General features: G+C 45.0%; 1 protein-coding gene across 9 annotated transcripts in view; it reads right to left on the bottom strand.

Moving 5' to 3' along the window:
- xylb (xylulokinase homolog (H. influenzae)) overlaps positions 1 to 15,732 on the bottom strand; it is a 237,329-nt gene that overhangs the window by 173,322 nt on the left and 48,275 nt on the right. For 8 of the 9 annotated variants that reach the window (XR_005460798.1, XM_038798491.1, XM_038798490.1 and 5 more), the window contains 4 exons: positions 10,064 to 10,104; positions 6,883 to 6,998; positions 5,576 to 5,691; positions 3,885 to 3,958 (listed from right to left, as the gene is read on the bottom strand). Coding sequence is in view for 8 of the 9 variants with exons in the window: in XM_038798491.1 (XP_038654419.1) it covers positions 3,885 to 3,958; positions 5,576 to 5,691; positions 6,883 to 6,998; positions 10,064 to 10,104 (347 nt within the window). In the remaining variant the exon portion in view is untranslated. Of the gene's footprint in view, positions 1 to 3,884; positions 3,959 to 5,575; positions 5,692 to 6,882; positions 7,064 to 10,063; positions 10,105 to 15,732 lie in introns of all 9 variants that reach the window. The other variant, XM_038798489.1, reaches the window with a different exon arrangement.

Here is a 15,732-nt window from a genome sequence, read left to right on the forward strand (position 1 = left end):
ACACAGGGAACATCTATCTCACCCAACTCTGGTCCATTCCTTCTGATCATATGTCTTTCCTCCGTCTTCATGCAGGCCAAGCTGACACACAAGTGGGTGAGCCCAGACCGGGTGAGAGACGGCAGATATCGTCTCCCACTGAATTTCAGGAGACTGCATCTGAGCTGGGAAGGACAGGGATCACTCATATACTCAAGGGGAGATTGGCCTCTCCTAACAACCCAATATGGATCACAGTTCCATCAGTTTATCAAGCCTGACAATCAAAGTCAAAATGTACTCTGAAATAACTTAACTTATCCATTAAAACTCAATTTTCTTTTGTCTAGGCACCAGAAGATTGGGGCTAGCCAGGCTCAGAGCAGTCCGAGCACGTGTCTGCGTGGGTTTCCTTCGGGTGCTCCGGTTTCCTCCCAAAATCCAAAGATGTGCCGGTTAGATGGAATGGCCATGCTAAATTGCCCCTTAGTGTCCAAAGATGTGCAGGTTAGGTGGGGTTATGTGGTTATGGAGATTGGGCAGGGGAGTGAGCCGAGGTAGAGTGCTTTTTTAGATGTTCAGTGCAGACCAAAAGCCATTTATTTTCATAAGACTAGGAATGGACAGTAAACAGTGTAAAGCAACAATAAGAAGTCTTACAACACCAGGTTCAAATCCAACAGGTTTGTTTCGAATCACTAGCTTTTGGAGCACAGCTCCTTCCTCAGGTGAATGAGGTGAATCATGAGGAAGGAGCTGTGCTCTGAAAGCTAGTGATTCAAAACAAACCTATGGACTTTAACCTGGTGTTGTAAACTTCTTACTGTGCTCACCCCAGTCCAATGCCGGAATCTCCACATCAGTATAAAGCAATGAATCATACATTACTATTGATACGTAAAATTCCAAATATGACACTCACATTTTCTCTAAACCGACCTCAGAATATAAAACCACTACTTGTGCTGTGGAACATATCAACTTTGGAATTGATCAGCTACCCTGCTGGATCGTCCAAAAAACAGAGTTCTACTCTGGTGAGCAATTGTAGTTAACAACTAAACACATGAAGCCACATATAGTGTTACAATCACTATTCCTTCTCAAAGACCTCTGATATATTTCTCAAACAACCCCATTAAATTCAAGCGGAGATGATTCTTTGACCAATACTGGTGTGAATATCTAGCTCACAATTCATATTTTAGAATATAACTTTTAGATTTAGGAATTAAAGTTTTAACTGCGAGGCAAACGGGGGCATCTGATTGAAAGACTGAAGCAACGCTGAAGTGGATCCAATTCAAACAAACTTGGGAGTTAATTACACTTCAACGGTGATATATGTTTATCTTCAAGGTCAGAGTTAACAGCGTGAAAACCATAAACAATCGGGGGGTCTTCTATCCTAGTACAATAGAGCCAGAATACCTGCCCATACTTAAATTATACATATAGTTCCCAGAGCAAAATAAGATAAACCCAGGTTGCCAACAAGAGTTCCTTAATGGGATGAGGGCATCACAAAACTCCATTCGAGTTGGAAATTATTAACATGGGTTAGAGAATCAAAATGTTGTGTTGAAGGTAAAATAATTTGTTAAACTGATGCTCTTTGGTCTTGCTTGTTTAATTTGTTTTCATATACAATAAAGTTGTTTTTTTAAAAACAGGAAATCTTGTTGCGGAGATTTCTCAGTTAATTGCAGTGTGTTTGGATTTTTCTTTAAATGTTAAGGTTGTAACACAAGACAATTTAGCACCACTTCTGCACACTTGGTTGCCCACAGAAATTTGATCTGGCCACCGTTGCAATTAAATGAGAACAGGAAATAATAGATGACTATCGCTCCGAAATACATTACATCCCTAGCTACCCACGTAAGTTTGCATTTCACACAATAATACTGGGGAGAGATTCTCCACTCCAAGCAGCTAAAATCGGGAATCCCGATCGAGCGGAGCATCCTGCGTCAGGACAACAATGGGATCGGCGTCGGGCGGCGGATCCATTCCCACTCTCCAGCCATAGTGAGGCTTCCTGCCTCACATCGACGGGAACATGTAAAAAGCTCTTAGGCATTCATCTGAATGCAATTAACTGGCTGGAAGTGCAGCTCTGGTGTGATGGACCCCGAAGGAGGTCAAAGAGTTTGTCCATTGTTTATGTGCCCATGTACCGCCACCAGCCGCAGAGGGAGGGTCTCCCAAGGATCATGGGGTTAGGCTAGGCTTGGGGTAAAGGGTTTTACTCCGGACCCTCCCCCAGAATGGGGCTCTGGTGTCTGGACAGCCCATTCTAGCCCTGGGCAAATTGAACATAGAACATAGACATAGAACATACAGTGCAGAAGGAGGCCATTCGGCACATCTAGTCTGCATCGACCCACTTAAGCCCTCACTTCCACCCGATTCTCGTAATCCAATTACCCTTCCTAACCCTTTTGGACACTAAGGGCAATTTATCATGGCCAATCCACCTAACCTGCACATCTTTGGACTGTGGAAGGAAACTGGATCACCTGGGGGAAACCCACACACACACGGGGAGAACGTGTAGACTCTGCACAGACAGTGACCCAGTGGGGAATCGAACCTGTGAAGCCACAGTGCTAGCCACTTGTGCTACCGTGCTGAAGATCACACTTGGCATGGTGACCTCAGGCAGCCCTCTGTTCAAAATCATCATCCTTGTCTGTGAACTGTTTAAACTCTGACGAGGTATTCTCATTTTTAACTTCTCTGCTTGACAGCTGATCAGCAGATCAGAAAGTTCACTGAAGAGTCAAGCCAAGAAGATTTTCCCATTCCTCATATCCCTCAGCCCTAGGCATTTAAATCTGCTGCTTTTTGAAGTGTCTCAGCTTTCCTAGAAAGTCCGCAACACTTGAAAGCTTTGAATCATCTGGGATCCTTTGAAATGCTTTGCATTCATTCAATTTCACAGTGCAGTACCTCTAACCAGCCTTTGATTCACAGCCTAATGGTTTAAACACAGCAGGCAGGAGGTTTGTTTATTTAACTTTCTCTTCATGCCTGAATGCATTAGAAGTACCCTCCATTGATCCTAACTGTAATGTTTATCAGCATCCTTGTTCTGATTGACAGCTGCTGGCCACTACAAAAATTCTAAATGCTTTCACTTCATCTTTTCTAACCGGAGAAAGAACTTAGCCTCAGCCTCAATAACGCGCCAGGCTAGGCTGTCACTGCCAGGGTACCGGGGGCAGTGCAGCATTGGCAATGCGAGGGGGCAGGGCCTGAAGGGGGGAGTTGGATCACCCTCATGAGTGCGTGGCATTGGGGGGAGGGTGTGATGTTCTCCTCGTGATGGGGAGAGGATGCCCCTCCTCGATAAAAGGGGGGGGTGCTCCCCTTGTCAACAGGGAGGGTCAACATTTGAGTTGTAGGTGGGGTGGGGGGAATATCTATGGATGCTGGGACTGGGGCGGCCATTCAAAATGGCGGCCCGAGATCAATAAATGCAGGGAGACCGTCATGCTAGCTGCAATGGATAATTTAGCATAATAAAAATATGTGAATACTACCTTGGCAAAGCTCCTTGCACCAGCAGGACACACCCCAATTCTCCGCTACCTGGAGCAATTAGTTTTGAAACCGAAGAATCACGGCCATTGGATGGATAGCTTAACTTTGACAATAGGAAGGACGCTTGCAATTAAATGTGATAGTTCTAATTAATTAATTAACACCTTAGGAAGCACATAGGAGCACACTTTTTTTTGCAGCTCCGACAGCCAATCAGCCTGGACTCTCAACCAACAAGCTTTATTATTGAGAAACATTGTGTGTGACTTCTCGTACTTCTTGCATGCTATTTCCAACAGTACACAGTACAAGTTAAGCATCCAAAACAGATGAAAATCCATTTTTGTCACACTTACTTTGCAGTTCTTAGCGTTGAATCGATGAATACCTACTACAGCAGGGGTAATCTCCATCACATCAAAATAAAACCCTTAAAAAAACAGAAAGACAGTACAAATAATAAGAAAAAAGCCTTCAACTAAAACTCAATCATTTAATATTGATTCGGGAGATATGTGTGAATCATGCACTGGGCTTCCCCGAAGTGCTACTTCTCTCTGATGCTTCACCCTAATGGTTTTCTCCTGCTTCAGTGTCAGGAAGAAATCTGTATAATTCTGGTGAACTGTGTTGGAAAAATCATTTCTTTCAAAACTATTTATTTTTTTAAAATACGGAAAGACATTGCATTACCCGGACACTTGGATGGTGACCTGGAGTTTTTTTTAAAAGGGTCACAAGTTCACTGGGAGCAACCCTGCCTTGTCCCACAAAATCACCTGACTAACACGGTACCAGGGGGTAAAGAGCTGTTTGTCTGTTTTGAACAGCAATCACTTTAATTGATGGGGGAAAACCAGCAAAGGCTAGTGATTTACTAGAAATCACATGGCAGAGACGAGCTTTACGTTTTGGACCTGTGGTTTTTACAAATGTGTGTGTTTTGGAGAATAAGGGGAGAAGGAAGGCTGGTCTAACTCGCTTTCTCACTGCCTTGCCCCAATTCCATGTATGATTATCAACCTGCTGTCGGAGAATCCTTCTCAGAGTAAAACTTGTCTGCATTTGGCAACCTGAAAACCCGAGATTCGAAGAATTCATCTAGCTCGATATTCTCTTACTTGCTGAAGCTGAGTTGTTGAAAACCTCCTGACATCTACCGGGTCTTCACATAAGGAAGCTCCAGATCAACAGCATCAAAACCCTGCAATTTTATCCTTTATATTAGAAAGCCTAACATCCAAAGCTCATTTCTGCAGAAACCCAATATGTTTGGAGTATTTTTCAAAGGGATAGGTAGTTATGCTTCCCAAATACAAGTGTGTGTTAACTAGCTTATGCGACTAATATTTAAAAATAAATTTTGTTTTACAAGAAATCAATTATTAGGGCAGCAACTAAAATGCTGACCATCCAATACCTTTCCTGCTTCCTGCACCAGCAGTCCTTCTCCTCAGGTACTGTTTCTCCCCACCCAATAAAACTGGTATCAAATGACATCCCCAGTGAATGTAACTACAGAGCACTGTATTCCCTTGTCCTTCTCAATCTCCCCCCAGCATTAGATGGTCAGTCATGCTATCCTTCTTCAAAATCGCTCCTCTGTCATCCAGCTAAATTTGACGCCCTCACTTGCCTCCACTCTGACCAATCGATCATAACCAGAGCATCAACAGCCCCTCTTTTCACCCCATACTGTTACCTCAGGACTCCCCTAAGCTGTTATGTTGGCCGTTTGCTGTTCCCCATCTACATTTTTCCCCATAACAACACCATTTGAAGAAATGAGGTCAGGTTCCATGTATATGCTGATGGCACACGGTTCAACACCTCCCCACGTCAACTTTCTTGATCCTCCCCACCATCCCTGTTCGCAAAATATTTGACTTTCATCCAATAATAAATGAGCCACAAACATTGGGAAATGGGAAGCTATCATCTTTGGCCCTGTGGAAGACTCCTGCTGAAGATGATAGCTCGAGTCTCCAAAAAATTAAAAACAGTCTCTCATAGTTCATGAAAGCCCTGTGCACATTTTCCAGTTTACCTAAATTTCCATTATTCCCAGGACAAGTGGCTTTCAATGCTTTTGCAAATTCATCCCATGAACCAGAAGCGCTCTCGTCACGGATCTTCTCTCTTGTCAAGGAGCCATTCTTAAAACTAGAGATAAGGCAACGAGTTAGATGAGGGCACAAATAATATTTATTTTATGTTAAAATTTACTTATCTGGCACGGTAGTTTGTTTAAAACATTTCTCATTTTCTTATAGATTCCTATACTATTGATCAAATCCTCAAAATGTCACATTATGAACACAGGATAACCTTTGTCTCCGCCCTTTGCGCAACACTGGAACAATGTGAACCTTATTGAAGAAAACTTCACATGCAAACTCACACACATCATGAATAATGACAGAAAATACAGCAGAATCACATCTATACAGGCTGACCGTGTACATTTATGGGGATTGGGTGCACAGCAACAGAGAAATCCAAGTAAATATATCCCCTCCAGCTTTAATGGCATGCAGAATGGAGAAAATTAGTGATTCATAAAAACATTTCATTCAATAATCTAGCACCAACACAGAAATGCGGATGCCTTACTCTTGTGGATTACAAATGATGGGAGGTTGCCTATAATTTGAAACAATATTCTTGGGGAAAAGAGTCATTTTTTCTTTTTTTTATGATTATAATAGATTTTAGTCTCATTTAAGTTATTAGAAGAACTTTGCATCAAGTTGCGGTGGATTGATCTTCTTGAAATTACAATGTCTTAATTGGGTCACTGTCTGTGTGGAGTCTGCACGTTTTTCTCGTGTCTGCATGGGTTTCCACCGGGTGCTCCGGTTTCTTCCCACAGTCCAAAGATGTGCAGGTCAGGTGGATTGGCCATTCTAAATTGCTCTTGGTGTCCAAAAAGGGTTACGGGATAGGGTGGAGACGTGAGCTTAAGTAGGGTGCTCTAACCAAGAGTTAGTGCACACTCGATGGGCTGAATAGCCTCCTTCTGCAGTGTAAATTCTATGATTAATGTCTTTGATTAATCACTATAATTTTTTGAGCACAATTTGGGTTCAAGAGTGTGACCTGATTAAAGTGAGTGCGTAGAAACATACAGGAGTGATTTGCTACATTACTGACAATGGCTTCTATCCTATGATCCTACAATCATCATTTTGCTCATTGAAACGTAGCATCCGCTAATGTTAATCAAATACACAACCTAGCCCACTGCCCGAGCTAACGGTGGCAGTAAACAGCCGGCATCTTAGACAGGACGGGGGACAAAAAGGATAAAGCAAACATTAATTTCCCCTTTTTCTATTTTAGAAACTATTTTACCATATAAGTGCCATGTAGGCATTGCTATCAACAGGGTTACAGAAGATGTGTCCCTCTAAGGTGGGTTTTGGGTCCTGAATCCAGAGAAAGGCAGTATCACTGGTCCCAAGGCTTACCTGAAAAATTCAATAAAAAGCCTCATTGATACAACTGGAAATCCAAGACGAAGGAAGATGGTTGACTATTCATGTTTTTGGAATATAATCAAAAGAAATTGAACACTATTATACAATATTTACATATTCTAATTTACTTAAAATCAATTTGATACAAATAAGTTATGGCCTGCATAATAATAATAATCATTATTATTGTCACACGTAGGCTTACATTAACACTGTAATGAAGTTACTGTGAAAAGCCCCTAGTCGCCACACTCCAGCACCTGTTCAGGTACACAGAGGGTGAATTCAGAATGTCCAATTCATCTAACACGTCTTTCAGGACTTGTGGGAGGAAACCGGAGCACCTGGAAGAAACCCACGCGGACATGGGGAGAATGTGCAGACTCCGCACAGACAGTGACCAAAGCCAGGAATTGAAACAGGGTCCCTGGCGCTGTGAAGCAACAGTGCTAAACACTGTGCTACCATGCCCTTCAGAGATCCAGAGTCCTCGCCCATCTCAAGTATCTGAAGGTGCCCTCCGGTTCTTGACACGCCTGCGTCTGTCTATGGCCTGTGCGTGTGTAAGCGAGGCAGAAAAATCTCAGTGCAAATGTCTTTGCTACCAGCGAGCTGCCATCTTCTGGTCCCAGGCTCATTGGCTGAGACACCCGGTTACTGGGATCGCACTATGCTCAGTTTGGTGGACCTTGTTGTATTCTCTTATTTCTTGTGTTACGGAGAGACTGGCTTGTTGAAGTGAGCTTTCTGTGGGGTTGGGGGTGGGGTGAATAATGTCTCTAATGCCATCATAACAAAAATAAATTTTTTAAGTATCTGAAGGTGGATGTAGCCTTCCTACAGGAGACACACCTAAGAGAGAGTGACCGACTGCTGGGTGGACAAACAGTTCATTCATGTTTCAACACCAGGACAAGGGGGTTTGGCCATACTAATCAACAGGACTATATCATTCACGGTGACGAGCACGGTCACGAATCCAGGGGAGGGGGGGGGGGGGGGGGGGGGGGGGGGGATACATGATGGTCAGTGAGACCCTGGAAGGTTCCACAGTAGTCTTGGTAAATATATACGCCCCAAACTGGGACAACGCAGAATTCATCAAGAAAACGATGGCCGAAATCCCGGAGCTGGACACCAACCAACTTATCATGGGGGAAAGCTTAACTGTGTACAGGACCCAACATTGGACAGATCCAACCTGAAGACAGGTAATGTATCACGTGTGGCACGAGAATTGAACGCCTTTATGGAGCAGATAGGGGACTATAGTCCGTGGAGGTTCAATCACCCGAGAGAAAAAGAATTCTCTTTCTTCTCCCATGTGCACAAGGCCTATTCACGCATAGACCTCTTTGTAGGGAAAAGGGTGCTTCCAGGGGTAACAAAGGCAGAATATTCCGCGATTATAAACTCCGACCACACACCGCATTACATAGATGTAAGGTTGGAGAAGGGATAAGCCAATGCCACCCCATGGAGGATGGATGCAGAGTTCCCCGCCCATAAGGAATTCTGCACATCAAAGCTCAGCGATACCCTAGCCATCAAAGAGACCTTTAGGGAGTCTCTGAAGGCAGTGATCAGGGGTGAAATCATAGCCAATAGGGCCCTTAGGGACAGGAAAGAAAGGGCAGCCAAGCAGCAATTGGTTGACTCCATACTGGAGGTGGATCGCCGATACTCCACATTCCCAACTGTGGAGCTTCTGGCCTGGCGGAAAGAAAATAGCTGCAGTAGGAATTTGACCTGCTCTCCACGCAGAAGGCAGTCCATTAGCTCCGGCAAGCCCAGGGGGCCTTCTGTGAACATGGAGACAAGGCCAGCCACATGCTGGCACACCAGTTGAGAGACAGGCAGCTGCGCAAGAGTTAGCACAAGTTAGGGGTAGAAATGGTAGGATGATAGCGGACCCAGACGAGGTTAACGAGGCCTTTACAAACATTTACCGAGGGTAATATACCTCCAAATGCCTGGATTCGGGGGACTCGAGGATGGTTCCTCGATAGACTGGATATACCGGTGGGAAGGGAGGACAGAAAACAAGGGCAGGAAGCACCACTAGGGCTGGAAATTCTGCAGAGAGTAGCTCACCTTCTGACTCTCCAAAGTCTGCCCATCATCTACAAGGTGTGATGGAATACTCTCCACTTGCCTGCACGGGTGCAGCTCCAACAACACTCAAAAAACTCATCACCATCCAAGACAAAGCAGCCCTCTTGGTTGCCATTCCTCCCACCACAATAAATGTTCACTCCCCTACGCACGCTGTAAGCAGTGCGTACCATCTACAAGATGCACTGCAGGAGCTCACCAAGGCTCCTACAACAGCACCTTTCATTCTGCAATCTCTACCACTTTAAGGACAAGGGCAGCGGATGCATGGGAACAACCTCACCTGCAGGTTCCCCTCCAGGCCACACACCATCCTGAATTGTAAATATATCGGTGTTCATTCACAGTCGCTGGCTCACAATCCTGGCTCTCCCCAACAGCACTGCGGGTGTACCTACAACACGTTGACTGCAGCAGTTCAGGAAGGTGGCTCACCATCACTAACTCAAGGGCAATAAATGCTGGCCGAGCCAATGCTACTCACATCCCATGAATAAATAACATAAAACTTGGAGAATAGAAGGGAATTAAAAACAGCTAACTTTTCTTTCTTGTAACTTGAATGTAGGGGCTGATTTAGCACAGAGGGCTAAACAGCTGGCTTGTAATGCAGAACAAGACAGCAGCGCGGGTTCAATTCCCGCACCAGCCTCCCCGAACAGGTGCCGGAATGTGGTGACTAGGGGCTTTTCACAGTAACTTCATTGAAGCCTACTTGTGACAATAAGCGATTATAATATAATTATTGTCACAAGTAGGCTTCAATGAAGTTGCCACATTCTGGCGCCTGTTCTGGGAGGCTGGTACGGGAATTGAACCCACGCTGCTGGCCTTGTTCTGCATTATAAGCCAGCTGTTTAGCCCACTGTGCTAAATCATTATTATCATGTTCATTATCTAACAAACATGTGCAAGCTCCTCAACAATAAGAATATACTCACTGCTATATCTCCCCGCTGAAGTTGCATTCCTGCCAGTGATGCTGTAAGATGAAGAGATTGTACATATTTTACATAATCAACATCTGAATTAACTGTATTAATATCTGAATCTGTATTCTATCCCAGAAGAGTTAACTTAACTCATGCTCACTGTCCAATAACTGACAGACTGTATGGACCTAGATTTTAATTTTAATGAAGTATCCCTAAAATTATTAATTATCATATACATATAATTTCAAAATATGAAAAAGTCTTCACAATAATAGAAACAATTCGCATTGAAGCTGGAAGAACTAAAAAAAGAAACTATTTCATTGTTAAAATGGAAAAAAACTGCAAGTGCTGAATTAAAAATTAAAAAACTACTGGAAATACACAACAGGTTAGTCGCCATACAGAAAGGAAAAAGAAAAGTTATTTTTTTTCCTACGTCTCTTCTTCGGCGATCACTCGCTAACGAGTGTGATTGTCCACCTAAGCAACTCCATGTTGCTGGTCATGGGTTCTGTGCGTCCTCGTGTAGCTGATGAGTCGGGTCCTAGAGTCGCATCTTCCGGGAGGTGGGAGGCAGGAGTTTCCGGGAGGTGGGATCGGTCCTTGGACTAGATCACTGGTATTTCTTTTTCAGGCTCCTTTGCCGAGCCTCCTCTTGCTGCCCAGTGCCCTCGAATAATTGTATCCCTTCAATCAAGAGGTTCCTCCAAGTGGGTCTCTTCTGAGGAAGGATCTCCCAGACGTTGATCCCGATGCTGCATTTCTTGAGCTAAGCTTTCAAGGGTGTCTTTGAAGCGCTTGCTTTTTAAAAAAATATATTTTATTCCAAACTCAAACAAGGTTAGTTTACAAAAACCAACCCCAACCACAAGTTTTTTTGAATAAACAATTTCTTGAATTATCAAATATAAACAGTAATATGCATATAGCCAACAAATATACACACAATATAACTTTCATCAACAACCAAATAAAAGAAAAAACAACCTTAACAAAAGTAGGAACGCAGTTAAAGAGTGCAGTGGAACCAGGAACCCCTAATTTACCCCCATTAACTCATCCCCCTTTACCCTCTAACGTGTCCCTATCCTTAAAGAAAGAAATGAATGGCTGCCATCTCTGGTAGGACCTCCCCAACAAGCCTCTGATGGTATACTTGACTTTCTCCAGATGCAAGACTGATATCAAATCTTCTACCCAGGCAGATGCCTTGGCTGGTGAGGGAGATCTCCAGTTGAGTAATATTCGCCTTCTGGCTATGAAGGAAGCGAAGGCAAGAACATCACCTTCACTCCCCGGTAGAAAGACAGGGAGTCCAAAACCCCAAATATTGCAACTAGCGGGCAAGGTTCTAGGGTTAGCTGCAATATTGTGTCGAAAAAGGAGGCCCGGTATCCAGTAAGCTGAGGACAGGACCAAAATGCATGTGTGGATTAGATTGGATTTTGTTTATTGTCACGTGTACCGAGTTACAGTAAAAAGTATTTTTCTGCGAGCAGCTCAACAGATCATTAAGTACATGGGAAGAAAAGGAAAGAGAAAATACATAGTAGGGCAACACAAGGTACACAATGTAACTATGTAACACCAACATCGGACGAAGCATACAGGGGTGTAGTGTTAATGAGGTCAGTCCATTAGGAGTCTGGTAGCAGCGGAGAAGAAGCTGTTTTTGAGTCTGTCCGTGCGTGTTTTCAGACTTTTGTATCTCCTGCCCGATGGAAGAAGTTGGAAGAGTGAGTAAGCCGGATGGGAGAGGTCTTTGATTATGCTGCCCGCTTTCCCCAGGCAGTGGGAGGTGTAGATAGAGTCCATGGATGGGAGGAAGGTTCGTGTGATGGACTGGGCTGTGTTCACGACTCTCTGAAGTCTGTGGTTCGCCAGTGTAAGTGAACAGCGGTCACACTCGTTCTCCACGTTTTTTAAAGAATCCACTCACTGCCACAGGATGTGGAGGGCTTCTCTCCAAACCTCCTCAGTAAGCACAGAGCCTAATTCCTCCACCCATTTCTCATATACTCTATTCAAAGGGGCAGGATCAGATGATAGAATGTGGCTGTACAGATTTGAAATTGTCCCACCCTCCTGTTGTTTCAAGGCCAACACCTTTTCCAGCAAGGAAGAAGGAGGGGCCAAGGAGAAGGAAGAAAATAACTTACGTGAGAAATCCCAAATTTGAAAAAAACGAAAAAGATTGGGACAGATTGTATCTGTCTGAAAGTTTTTCACGGCTGGCAAAGCCTCCATCTAGGAACAAATCCCCAAATGTGCACCAGCCCTCCGGTTCTCCAGGACCTGAATGATGGCTCCAAGCTCGAAGGCACGAAGAGGTGGTTGGCACATATTAGGGACAAGGGAGGAGAGTGAGAGAAATTTGAAGTGCCGCCGAAACTGTTTCCAAACCCTAAGGGAATAAATCACCGCGGGTTCAGGAAAGATCTACTGGGGAAAAGGGCAGCGGTGGGGTAATTATAGCATATAGGGAGGAGGCTGCGGCACAAGACCGTGCCTCCAATCTACTCCAGTTCGACTTCGGGTCACTCAGCCATTGTTGAATTTTCTGTATGTTGGCAGCCCAGTAATAAAGCAGGAAATTCAGGAGGGCTAAGCCTCCTGATCCTCTGTCTCTCTGAAGGAAAGCGTTGTAGACTCTGGGATTCTTACCTGCCCTGATAAACGCCGATATTAATTTGTTGACCGTAATAAAAATATGCTGTGGGTAAAATAATGGATATACATTGAAATAAGAATTAAAAACCTTGGATATCACATTCATCTTGACAGTTTGGATCTTGCCCGCTAGAGTCAGGGGGAGATCATTCCATCTCTGTAAGTCCGCTTTAACCTTACCGCTGAGGCTGGAAAAGTTCAGTTTGTGGAGTCAGGCCCTGAAAGGGTTGGTTTAGCACCGTGGGCTAAATAGCTGGCTTATAATGCAGAACATGGCCAGCAGCGTGGGTTCAATTCCCGTACCGACTTCCCCGAACAGGTGCTGGAATGTGACGACTAGGGGCTTTTCACACTAACTCACGTTTAATTTATAACCTGAAGATGTGCCAAATCTCTGAGTATCTTCATGATGTTTTCTATTAAGGAGATCAGATCCGTAATATACAAGTATAGATCACCTGTGTATGGGATCCTCCTCTCCCTCCCGGTGTATTCCCCTCTATCCCTCTAATGAACACAACGCTATCGCCAGAGGTTCAATGGCCATCGCAAAGAGCAACGGAGAAAGGGACAGCCCTGTCTAATGCCCGTGCCCCGCAAAAGTATTCTGAGACGGTCATATTTGTGAGGATATTGGCTTTCGGAGAATTGTACATTAAACGAACATAGGAGGAGAATTTGGGGCCAAGATCTCAAGAAGATAGTCCCGCTCCACCCTGCCAAATGCTTTTTCTGCATCCAAAGATACTATAACTTCAGGTTCCCAATGAGATGAGGGGAATAGGTCAATGTCCAAGAGATGTCGGACATTGGCCGATAACTATCTATCTTTAATAAAGCCCGGCTGATCCTCCGGTGTTATATCTAGAACAGAGGGCCCCATCCGGATTAGCATCAGTGTTAAGGAGTGAAACAGGTCAACATCAGTGTTAAGAAGTGAAACAGGTTGGAAAGACCCACTCCACTGGGTTCTTACCCTCTTTATGGAGCACTGAGATTGTGGCTTGGGTCAGGGACAGGGTAGTGATCCTCTGGACAGTAAGTCATTGATCATGTCCAAAATTAAAGGTATTAGTTGCTCTGAGAACCTCTTATAAAATTCAGGTGGGAAGCCGTCAGGATCGGGGGCTTTGCCAGATTGCAGCTGACCGATACATTTCTGTATTTCTTCTGGGCTGAAGGGGGATTCCTGTTCCCATTTCCTGCCTGATGAACCATCAATTGAACGTGAGACGAGTTGCTGTACAAAAGTAAGGCTTTAATAAGCTAGATGTTAGCCCTGCGGTCGACTACAGTAAATGGACGACCGCCGGGCGTACTGGGTATTTATACCTCGCCCTGGAGGCGGGGTTAACTCAGCCTCTCGACCAATAGGGGAGCCATCACATGACTGGTCTCAACCAATCGGTCAAGAGGCACATGACCGACCAGGGCCAATGGTAAGCCGGTGTTCTGCACCAATGGCAGGCAGCTCTGTTAATCATACCACCACACTGCCTTTCTCAATAGTTGGGATGTATAAATCATCTAGAAACCTCATCATGTCTGAGGTGTCTGGAGGAGGCTCTGACTCACATAGCTCACTGTAAAACGTACTGAAAGCCGCATTTACCTGGAGAGGGGCTGAGACTAGGTTACTTTCTTTGCTCCGAATGAGGGATTTCTCCGGAGGCTGCCTGCTTCTTGAGTTGATACACAAGAAGACAATCCATCTTCTCCCCATGTTCAGAGAAGGTGCCCCTGGAACGTCGTGACTGATGCAACGCTTTGCTCGTGGTGATCAATTCAAATCGAAGTTGCAAGTTTTTTCTTTGCATCAGTAATTCCGGTGTTGGGGCAGAAGAATATTGACGGTCAACCTCCAAGGTGGAGTCCACCAACCTTTGTCGTTCCTCTCTCTCCTTTTTCACAATGTGAGTTTACATGAGATAATCTCCTCCTTTACGACGGCCTTTCGGGTTTCCCACAGTGTTGATGGAGAAATTGACTCTGTTTTGTTGAGCTTGATAAAGTCTGCTATAGCAGTAGACAATCACTCTCACATTTTGTCATCAAATAGTAAAGTGGTGCCTAGTCTCCAAGGCAGGCGCTCAGTGGGGGCCGAAATCAAAGCAAAATTCAACAAAATGGTCCAAGATGACAATTGCTGAGTGCTCGGCTGTTTTCATTGAGGGGAGGAGGGATTTGTCAACAACAAAGGAATCAAATCAATCAACAAAATCCTTTGTCGAGTAATCACAGGCCAGCACATCGGCCCCCTTCCTCTCCTGTAGCCCCAGCAGCTCAGAGACTCCAATAATCGCCACCAAGGATACGATACTACTTCGAACCCTAGAGTCTTGAACACCACTTCCCAAAACCCTTGTTTCATACACCCCCAGAACATATGGGAGTGGTTCACCGGACCCCACCCACGCTTCTCAGAGATCCTCTAGAACATAGAACATAGAACAGTACAGCACAGAACAGGCCCTTCGGCCCTCGATGTTGTGCCGAGCAATGATCACCCTACTCAAACCCACATATCCACCCTATACCCGTAACCCAACAACCCCCCCCCCCACCTTAACCTTACCTTTTAGGACACTACGGGCAATTTATCATGGCCAATCCACCTAACCCGCACATCTTTGGACTGTGGGAGGAAACCGGAGCACCCGGAGGAAACCCACGCACACACGGGGAGGACGTGCAGACTCCGCACAGACAGTGACCCAGCCGGGAATCGAACCTGGGACCCTGGAGCTGTGAAGCATTTATGCTAACCACCATGCTACCGTGCTGCCTCTACTTCAGGGAAAAAACGCTCATCCGGATCCGGATCCATGTCCTGTGTACCCTGGGCACCACTAAGAATTGAATGAGTCTCATCCTCGCACACGAAAAAGTCGAATTGACCCGACTCAATATCCTCCATCTTTCCCAATCACCCATAAATGTCTCTGATTTTGCCTCCCCCCCCCCCCCCCCCCCCCCCCCCCCCCCCCCCCCCCCCCCCCCAC

Source organism: Scyliorhinus canicula, chromosome 5 (assembly GCF_902713615.1).
Source record: "Scyliorhinus canicula chromosome 5, sScyCan1.1, whole genome shotgun sequence".
NCBI lineage: Eukaryota > Metazoa > Chordata > Chondrichthyes > Carcharhiniformes > Scyliorhinidae > Scyliorhinus > Scyliorhinus canicula.